Source organism: Pteropus vampyrus, unplaced genomic scaffold (assembly GCF_000151845.1).
Source record: "Pteropus vampyrus isolate Shadow unplaced genomic scaffold, Pvam_2.0 Scaffold211, whole genome shotgun sequence".
NCBI classification, from domain to species: Eukaryota; Metazoa; Chordata; class Mammalia; order Chiroptera; family Pteropodidae; genus Pteropus; species Pteropus vampyrus.
In genome coordinates, this window is record NW_011888992.1 from 539,152 (window position 1) to 548,940 (window position 9,789).

General features: G+C 65.9%; 1 protein-coding gene across 3 annotated transcripts in view; it reads left to right on the forward strand.

Moving 5' to 3' along the window:
* The first annotated feature begins 456 nt into the window (after positions 1-456).
* The window catches only part of DPYSL4 (dihydropyrimidinase like 4), a 14,416-nt gene continuing 5,083 nt past the window's right edge, over positions 457-9,789 (forward strand). For 2 of the 3 annotated variants that reach the window (XM_011372579.2, XM_023538050.1), the window contains exons 1-8: positions 457-671; positions 4,092-4,180; positions 4,664-4,848; positions 6,689-6,853; positions 7,550-7,611; positions 7,696-7,776; positions 8,971-9,039; positions 9,380-9,500. In XM_011372579.2, coding sequence (XP_011370881.1) covers positions 633-671; positions 4,092-4,180; positions 4,664-4,848; positions 6,689-6,853; positions 7,550-7,611; positions 7,696-7,776; positions 8,971-9,039; positions 9,380-9,500 — 811 coding nt within the window. In that variant the 5' untranslated portion in view covers positions 457-632. The remainder of the gene's footprint in view (positions 672-4,091; positions 4,181-4,663; positions 4,849-6,688; positions 6,854-7,549; positions 7,612-7,695; positions 7,777-8,970; positions 9,040-9,379; positions 9,501-9,789) is intronic. The other variant, XM_023538051.1, reaches the window with a different exon arrangement.

Genomic DNA, 9,789 nt, shown 5'->3' on the forward strand with positions numbered 1-9,789 from the left:
CTGCCCGTGGAGCAAACTTGCGGGGAGGTGTCTCCACCATGGGGCCCTGGGGGCAGTGCGCGACCCGGCCCAGGCCACCCTCAAAGGACCTAGGCTTTGGCAGGAGACACCTTCCTGACAGAGTCTGGCTCCCGGAGCGCCTGGGCCTGCATTCGACATTGGGTTTCATACTTGGGTTCCTGGGATCACCAGGGGGTTGGCATTGGGTCTTTAGCCGGCCTGGCGACTTTGCCTGACCTCTCCCACTCCTTCCCCGGGCGCAGACTTCGCACACACTCTGGCCAAGACCGATTGCAACCCTCTCCTCCGAACCCAACGCGTCCACCGCGAGGGGTGGGGCGGGTGGGGAGGGGCGAGAGACTGAGCTTGGCGGGGGCGGGGCTTGAATGCAAATAAGCAGCCGCCGGGCGGGGGCGGGGCCGGGGCGGGGCGGGGGCGGGGCCTGGCCGAGGGCGGGCCTGGAAAGCGAGCCAAACGGCCTGGCACAACCTCACTCGAACGCCCGGCGCCCCCACGACCACGTCGGGCTCTGCGCGTCCCCCACCTGGCTCGTGCGGCCCCTGCGGCCCCTGCCTTAGACTCCCAGGCCCGACCCGCCCGAGCTAGGCCGCACGGGCCGCCCGAGGAGGAGGATGTCCTTCCAGGGCAAGAAGAGCATCCCCCGAATCACGGTGAGCCCCGCGCCCACCCCGCTCAGCCCCGGGACCCTGCCCACCGCCCGGCGGGGCCTGCCCCCCTGTCCCGCACCGGCCCCCTGCCCTCCGGATCCAGCCCCTGAGCATGCCCCTGTCCAGGCACAGGCCCCTCCCGCGCCGCCGGAGACTGGGTGTCCCCGCGAGCGCCGCGCCGACCCCCCACACGGAGCCCGGCGCACAGGCCCCGGGCCCTACCGGCTTCCCGGGACCCCCTCTGGGCCCGGGGACGGCGGGGGCGGGCCCTCCTCCCTAGGGCGCAGATGCGCCTCCCTCTCGGCGGTGGCCGGGCTGTGAGGCAGCGGAGCCGGTCTCGGACTCCGCCTGGGGGGCAGCGGGCCGCGGACTGAGGGGGCCCTTTGTTGGCACCGCCCGCCTGGCCTCGGCGGCGCCCGGAGCTCTTGTTCTGAGACAAAGCGACTCAGCCCTGGCCGCTCAGCCCAGGACCCCTCCATGGATCCGGGGTTCGCAGACCCCGGGGAGGCGAGCTAGCTGTTTGCGGAGCGGGCTCCCCAGCAGCCCCAGCCCTCGGGAGAGGACCCCCCAACAGCCACACGCACCGGTGTGAGATGTCAGACCGTCCACCCCGCGCTGCCAGGAGACAAAGCCGCCCTTCCTGGCGCCGGGAGCCCGCGGTGGGAGGGGGTGGGGGAGGGATGGAGAGAGGCGGGCGCGCGCCTGGGCACCAGCTGGAAGGTGATGGGGCCGCAGGGCCTCAGACCCAACTCTGAATTTGGCCTCGGTGGGAGGGCGGTGGGGTCCGTGAGGAGGATGGGGGGGTCCGTGGGGTTGCCGGCTCACTTCCTGAGACACTCGAGAAGGAAGGAGACCCTCCCCTCCAGTACAGGCAGGGGTCTGATCTGGCCTGTCGCAGGAAACCCCTCACCCCGCGGGCAGGGCGCGGACGGGAGTGGCAGGAAGATCCCATCCCCGGACTATGTCACACTAAGGCAGCTGGTTTAGGGGAGCTGCCCTCCTGGTGGGGATCATGGCACTCTGTCCCAGCCACATGTCCCTCTCCGTTCCAAAGCCTGGAAAGTTCCCGGAGTCTGAGTTTAGATGCCTGAAAACTGTGTGTGGAGGGCGGGGGGGAGGGGACGCAGGGGACAAGTCTTCCTGCCTGGAGTCTTCCTCTCTGGGGGGCTTTCCTCAGACGGATTTGAAGAAGGGGTGCGGGGTGCGTCAGGGGCTGCAGAGGCTGGGCGGAGTAGACGACTGTGACGTGCCCCTCAGGGCTGGGGCTAGAGCCACTTCTGTCGATGGGCCAGAAAGTAGGTATCTCCAGCTTTGGGGGCCCTAGGGTCCTGTGGCATGACTCCGGCCTGCCAGGAGAGTGGTCACAGGCAGTAAAACTTTAGCTGTGGACACTGAAACTTGGATTTCATATTATTTTTATGGGGCATGAAATATTCTTTTTTCTTTATGTTTTTGAACTGGTATGACTTGGAAACCATTCTCAGCTCCCGGCTGTATGAGGACAGGTCAGGTGCTGCCTTGGGCCGGGCCGGTTTGTCAGCCCTTTGTAGACCAGGGTGGCGGTTTCACCTTTAGTCGACCGGGTCCCGAGAATTCAGCCCCAGCAGGTGTGCGTCCGTAAGAGCAGAGGATAACGCAATGAGGCTCATAAGTGACCATCTCGTGGCCTCTCATAGTTCTTGCCAACCGCCCAACGTGGCCTGGCTCTTTGGCATCAGGCTGCTGGTGGCCACTGTCATTCTCGGCTGGCCGAGTCGTGGGGAGCCTTGAGGCACAAACGAGAGGAGGGAGGAAACGTGCCCCCTGCACCCCGTCTGCACCCTTCCGCACTCTGCCTTTCTTTCCCGTGTTTCTCTCCATTATTCTCCCCGAGGTCAGACCATCACCCCTGACGCCACCACACGACACCCCACTTTCTGCCCACCCCCTCTACTTCCCGACATTTGACGGGGCGCTTAGAAGGGTTTATAGCTGCTGAGCATTGGGTCAGCCTGGGCCCTGTGCCCCAGCTCTATGCTGTGGGGGTGACCCACGGAGAGCTGGCCTCAACCCCTGATGCTTCGTTCACCCACTTGGGGTACCTCCAGGCAGCACCAGGACGTGTGGCCGCCCCAATGCCATCCCGGCCCCTCGCCCCTGCCGCCAGGCTCCCAGGCCCCCTAGGGTCCCTCCCCACCAGCCTGCTAGTCCTGGCCAAGGCCCCTCATCTCACCTGTACAACCTGGGAAGCTGCCCAGGGGGTGATGACTTGGTTTCCATCACCGGACAGCACGGTCAGTGTTCTGTCCAGACCCCACGTGGCCGCTCAAATGTCCGTCAGACGGTGCTGAAGGCCCCTCGTGGCGGCCCACTGACTCCCCCCCAAGCAAGCCCAGCATGTCCCACCCCTGCCCCTGCCTGGCCTCTCACCCCTCCCCTCGGAAGGTTCCAGGCCCCTGATGCTCTCGCCTGTGTTACCTCAAGCTCTTTCCTGACTCGGGCTTCGCTGTCCCGGGGTTTGTCAGCTCCAGCACCAGCCCCTCAGACAGGCCCTTCTCTGGCCCTGAAGCAGCCACACCTCCTCCCCTGCCTCCATGAGTCCTTGCATTTGTCACAGTTTGTGATGGCTTCCTGTGTGATGTCTCGGGGGGCAGCTCCCTCTGAGCCATAGGGAGCCCCCTCGTGGGCTGGAAGAGAAGGGCAGACTTCCAGTCCTAGACGCCGAGGTGGACTTGGCTCACCTCCCCCCTCGGCCTGGGCCTGAAGTTCAGTGATAAACTCGAAAGTGTAAATATGACACATTTCACGGCGACACTCACCAACATTGGGTTTTCCTTGACAAAGTGAGAAGCCAGTTCCCCTGTTCATCCCTGTGCCTTTGGCAGAGCAGTCTGCTAGCCAGTGGGGGGCTGGGGGCTGCGCTTTGGATGGCTGGGGAGCTGGGAGACTGCTTTGGGAGGACTGGAGGGCTGTGCTTTGGAGATCTGGGGACTGCACTTTGGGGGGCTGTGCTTTGCGGGGCTGGAGGCTGTGCTTTGGGGGCTGTGCTTTGGGAAGCTTGGGGAATGTACTTTGGGAGGCTGGTGGCTGTGCATTGGGGGGCTGTGCTTTGGGGGCTTGGGCGCTGTGCTTTGGGGGTCCGGGGGCTGTACTTTGGGGGGCTGCGGGGCTGTGCTTTGGGGGGCTTAGGGGCTGTGCTCTGTGGGGCTGGGGGCTGGGCCTTGTGGGGAGGGCCCTTAGGAGTGGAGTAGGGCTGCGTCCATCCACAGCTGCCTTTGCCCGGTCCCCAGGGACAGCGAGTGCTGCTGGCTTTTGTGTTGGGTTTGTCGTGTGCAGCCTGTGCCCGGATGTCCCAGCCGTAAACCCAGAGTGAGCAGGAGGCATGGGTGAAGATGCTGGGTAACTCGGCTTAGAGAAGACCGGCCATTTTTCTGTTCCCAACAGAGTGACCGCCTTGTGATCAAGGGCGGGAAGGTGGTGAATGACGACCAGTCCTTTTATGCCGACGTGTACGTGGAAGACGGCCTCATAAAGTAAGTTCCGCCAGAGTCGCCACACGGCCCCGAGCGAGCACGCTGAGCACACGTCACCGGGCAGTGCGCTGGACACGGCGCTCGCCAGGCCTCCAGCAGTGGCGGAACCTTGCCACGTGCCTTGTGTCACCGCGGCTTCAGAACGACTCGAGGCTCACGGCAGGGACTTAAGAAATACTTACTGGCCGCACCTACGAGCGTGTCTGCTGGGCTGTGCCAAGCAGCTGCAGCCGGTCAGTGAGGGGCAGTGCACCCCTCCATGGACACTAGAGGTGCAGTCGTGAGGCATGGGGCCTGCACGCTGACCACCTCGAGCCACTTCGCAGGGTGGTCCCCAGGGGCCCAGTGACGCCTCGGCCACGCGGCCCTCGGGCTCAGGCACAGGGACCCGCACGCGTGCCTCCCCGGTCGGCCACATCGTGGGGGCCTGCTCGGGCTCCCCTCCGGGCTTCCCGACCGGCAGGATCTCCGTGCTGCTTTCAGGCAAATCGGAGAGAACCTCGTCGTCCCTGGGGACATCAGGACGATCGACGCCCACGGCCTGATGGTTCTGCCCGGGGGAGTGGACGTCCACACTAGGCTGCAGATGCCTGTCCTGGGCATGACCCCGGCTGATGACTTCTGTCAAGGCACCAAGGCAGCCCTCGCGGGAGGTACCACCATGATACGTGAGTGTCCCCACCTGGGTCCTCCAGCCAGTGTGTGGCATAGTGGAGTTTACTGGCCCTGTTTCCTCTGAATTCTACCTCAATCTGAGAAATCCCGGAGCCTCTCCCTTTGTCACCCCGTTTCTCATTCCGAGTCATTCTGCCTTGGCCAGCTCTGGATGCCCCTGGGATTCCCGGGGGAGCCAGTGGATGTGTGCCCAGTTCTTTATTATTTCCTGGGAAGCCAGCAGCTGGCAAAGGACTGTTTTGGCCAGTAGAGGAGTCATGTCACCTGAAAGGTCAGGCGCATTTGCCCCTGAACCTCCCACCTCTGAAGCTTGGTTTGCAGACGGTCCCTGCCTGTGTCGAGAGGAGTTGAAGGTGGAAGCTGTGTTTTTAGAAGAAGAGGTGACGAAATACCGTTACCCTGTCAGCAGCCACCAGTGTTAGCATTTGAGTAGTGCTGGCTCCGTGCCAGGCCCGACAGCAGCCCAACAGGCTTCAGCCCACGAGCTCCCCTCAAAGCCCCGAGGAGACGCCCCACTCGGCAGATGGTGGGGAGCACTCGCTGGCGGTAAGCGCAGGAACCTGGATGAGACACAGGGGCCGCCCGCCAGCCCCTCCTCTCGGCCTCGGCCTCGCCTCCGTCAGCCCGGAGCATCCGGTGCGGACCTGATCTCACAGCCTGGTTGAGCCCTGGCTGTACCCGGTCCTAGCCATGTGGTGACGGAGTCGACTTCTAGAAGGCGAGGTTCCTGACTAGGGTAGGGGAGAGTGCCCTCCCAGGGGGCCGGAGGGTTCGGCTAGCTTGTGCACATCAGCTGTGTGCCTGGCGCACAGTCTGTGCTCAGGAAATGCTGTCACTGCTGCCACCTGGATGCAGAGCCTCATAGGTGACATTTAGCCAGTGCCCCAATCATGGCGCGGTTTGGTTTACTTAACCGCAAAGTGCAAAACCCACAACGGGCCATCTTTCGGTTTGTCTCAGGAGACTGGTCATCTCAGGACATTGCTTATGCTGGTCACTGGTGGCTCTGGCCAACCAGGACACCTTTGTGGTTAATGTCATCTGCTCATGCCGGTGCTGAGACGTCACAGAGCCGTGAGGGGAGAGAGGCCTCTGTTGAGCCATCTGCTTCCTCCACCTGCCGGCCCCAGGCTGGAGCCGTGAACGGCCCGCAGGGTGGGACGGGCACCTGCTCCCATGGGGCCCTGCCAGGCTTCCCAATCTGGACTGAGGAAGCAGGGGGACCCCGCGTGAGGGGTGCTGGAGGGAGGCACAGCGTGGTCCAGGGACCCCGGGGAGCAGTGTGCCTTCCTGTGGGCCGCCCCTCCGAGTTCTTCCTCTCAGCCGGGAGAGGGCATGAGCAATGTTTGGACCTCAGACGTGAGGTCGGCGTGGGCGGGCGGTGGTGACAGCTCAGTGGCACATGCAGGCCCGGTTTCCCCAGGGTGGCGGTGTTCCAGGGGTGTGCTTGGCGAGGCGCGAGGGGGCCACCCCACACACTGTCCAACAGCAGGACAGTGGCGCCCTCTGCCAAGGTGCGCCTCCCTCAGCTGGAGACCTGTGTTGGAGGTCAAGGCCTTTAGCTGCCGCTCATGCCCCTTGGGGTGTGACGTGTCCGTCAGGGAGTGGGGTGGCTTGAGCCAGACCTTTCTCTCTGCCCAGAGGGAGGCCGGGCAGCCGGGGCTGGAGAGGCCTCTGGACAGGAGTGCCGAGCTAAGGTGCCACGGCCTGTGCTCTGCTTATCTCAAATGTGCTTTCTGACCTCTCGGGGACACGAAACCAGTCCCCGTGGGAGGCCGAGGTGATTCCCAGCGCCTGGGCTTGGCAGCCCGGCTGACCGCCCTACCCCTGCAGTGGACCACGTGTGCCCTGACGCGGGTGTGAGCCTGCTGGCAGCCTTCGAGCAGTGGCGGGAGCGAGCGGACAGCGGGGCCTGCTGCGACTACTCCCTGCACGTGGACGTCCCCCGCTGGCACGAGAGCATCAGGGAGGAGCTGGAGGCCCTGGTCAGGGACAAGGGTGAGCAGCGGCAGGCCAAGGGGCAGCAGGAGCCAAGTTCCCTGGTCTCGGGGGACAGGGGCGGCACCCGGCCGTGCTGGCCCCGTGTTCGTCTGCGTCCAGTGCAGGTGGCCGGGGGCAGAGGAAGTGGGACTAGAGCCCTTTGGGGTCTGACCTACCTCTGAAGGGGCCGTCTGCCCCTGCGTCTGGGGACGTGGCCTGTAACCGTCCTCCCTACAGAGGACACGGCGGTCACAGCTGTCGCCGCGGTGCCCTTCTCTTGGCCGTGGGTGAAAGGGAAGCGCCACATGTTCTGGCATCTTCAGGTCCTTCCGGAAGGAGAAGGTTAAAACCTTCGGCTCCTGCTGTGCTCAACGGTCCAGGCCGGCAGCAGGGGTCACGCTTCCTTCGAACGATTCCTGAAGCGGGGCGCTCAGCAGAGCTTCATGGATTTGACGGAAGTTGGGCGTTAGTGGGGGGAGGGGCTCTCACCTGCGTCTGCTCCCGGGTCCCAGAGCAGGAAGGGCGGGTGAGGGGGACTGGACTGGGCCTGGGCTGACCCCGGCCTCCTTGCGGCTTGTTGGGGAGCATTTATGGGTCAGGGCCAAGGGCTGCTGGGCCACGGGAGATGCGGCCCGGCCTGGCCCCTCTGGAGATGGGGGAGCAGTGGAGGCTCCACGAAGCTGAGCGTCTGACCCCCGCCCACCACCCCCGCAGGCGTGAACTCCTTCCTGGTCTTCATGGCGTACAAAGACAGGTGCCAGTGCACCGACGGCCAGGTAAGGTGCGGGCAGGGAGCACGCGGGGACTGCTCGGGCTGCTGTGGGAGAGACCACCCACACGGCATGCGCCCCTCCGCCCAGATGTATGAGGTCTTCAGCATCGTCCGGGACCTGGGAGCCGTGGCCCAAGTGCACGCAGAGAACGGGGACATCGTGGAGGAGGTGCGGGCCGAGGGGGCGGGCCGAGGGGCCCCGGGACGCCAGAGGCGAGCACTTCACCCGCAAACCCGGGGGGGGTGGAGAGCAAGCGCGTCTGTGGGTGGCGGTGTAGCCAGTGGGGCGTCGGGGGAGCCTGGGGGCCTCCTCTCGTCACAAACCACCCATGACCATCACTTCTCAAAAGTTCCCCAACCAGAATGTCACTGTGGCGGGGCCCCAGCACCCCCTGCCCCCGCAGATTGCGGCCCTGTGGGAACTGGACCCTTGTCTGCCTTCTGGCCACAGCACACAATGGGGTCAGTGGCCTGTCCTTCAGCCACGGCCTGCACGGCCCTGGGGAACGCCAAGCCCATGGCCTTCCCCTCGGCCCTGGGGCTGTGAGGTGGGGTGCCTGTGCCCCCACCTTTCCTCCTCGTGCCTTCGGGGCCCCCTCTGCCTGACGCCCACAGCCCTGAGCCTGCGGGCCACTGGGGGCTCAGGTCCTGTGGCCTGTGGGGGGGTCACACACAGAGGGCGCCTCCCTGACCCTGCAGTCCAGCCCGCAGACCACGTCCCTGGGCGGGCTGGCCTTGCCCCACCGAAGGTCCAGGAGGAAGGTGGTGACACTTGGGGGGCCAGGTGGGGAGTTGGCGCCTCATCCCTTTATTCGGCCTTAGGCCAGCAGTGCTGCATGTGCCTCCGATTCAGCCCCCGGCCCGGCCACGCGGCCAGGAGGGTGCGGTCAAGTGCAGCATGCAGGGCTGGGCAGGCGTGCGGGGGCGCCCCGCCTGTGCTGGGGTCTCGTTATGAGGTCGCGGGCCTCGCTTCCCCCCATTCTACACCCCAGAGCCTGGCGTCTGTGCGTCCTGACGTGAGTGGGACGCCATGGCACACGTGCGTAGACACGCACGCTGCACGGGACGCCACCACCCACGGCCGTGCGGCGCCCAGTGCACTCAGCGTGGCGGGCAAGGCCGGGGACTCGTCCTGGCCATGTCGGCTAGGACCTGTGACCTCGGCAAGCCCCTCCGCCCCCCAAGCCTGGCCCTTCATCTGTGGTCCAGGGCGCTGCAGCCTCTCTTCCATCTGAGCTCTGTGGTTGGGGATTGGGGCGTCTCGGGGGGCCCAGGGCTCAGCTCGGGGCGCAGCGGCTCCTGGGCAGTGCGTGCCGTGCCCGGCTCAGGCCCGGCTGGAACATGGCGCCGTCGGTTCCCTCAGGAGCAGAAGCGGCTGCTGGAGCTTGGCATCGCCGGCCCTGAGGGCCATGTGCTCAGCCGCCCCGAGGAGGTAGGCACTGTGCCCGCTGGGTGCCCAGGCCCGCCCTCCTATGGGGTGTCCGGCCCCAAGGCCCCGGCAGGGCTGCGGTCACGCTGTCCTCACCCGGGGGACGTGGACGGGTGGCCCTGCCCCCTCCGTTCATACCCCATGATCAGCAGTCACCCCAAGCCCAGGACTCGGGGCAGAGGCGGCGGGTTGGGCCCTGGGGACAGCTGCGTCGGCCCGACCCTGGGCCCCTCCCAGCCCTCTGCGCCCCGAGCCTGGGCCTGGGGTGATCGTGGGCACCTCGCGCCCACACCCCTCGGGAGGCCCCGGGGCCCTCTCGCAGCTTGAGCGTCCCCGTCCGCAGGTGGAAGCTGAGGCCGTGTACCGTGCCGTCACTGTCGCCAAGCAGGCCAACTGTCCCCTGTATGTCACCAAAGTGATGAGCAAGAGTGCGGCCGACGTGATTGCCCAAGCCAGGCGCCGGGGTGAGCGCCGCCGGGCACTGGGGAGGGCCTCGCGGGCCTGGGGGTCACGTCCTCGGCCCCCTGGGAGCTCGGCTGGCTAAGCGAGGCGCGGAGCAGGACAGGCCCGCCTGGGAAGCAGCCGCCAGCCTGCAGCGGGCCCGGCCTCCCCTGGGAGCACGGCCAGCACCCAGCAGTCCCTGCACTGCTGGTGGGCGGGTCTCCCCTGTGGTCGAAATGGCAGCTGGCCACCAGGGGGCCCTGTTTCCGCAGAAGCGGATGGCAGTCACACCTGTGTGTGAGCATGTGTGTG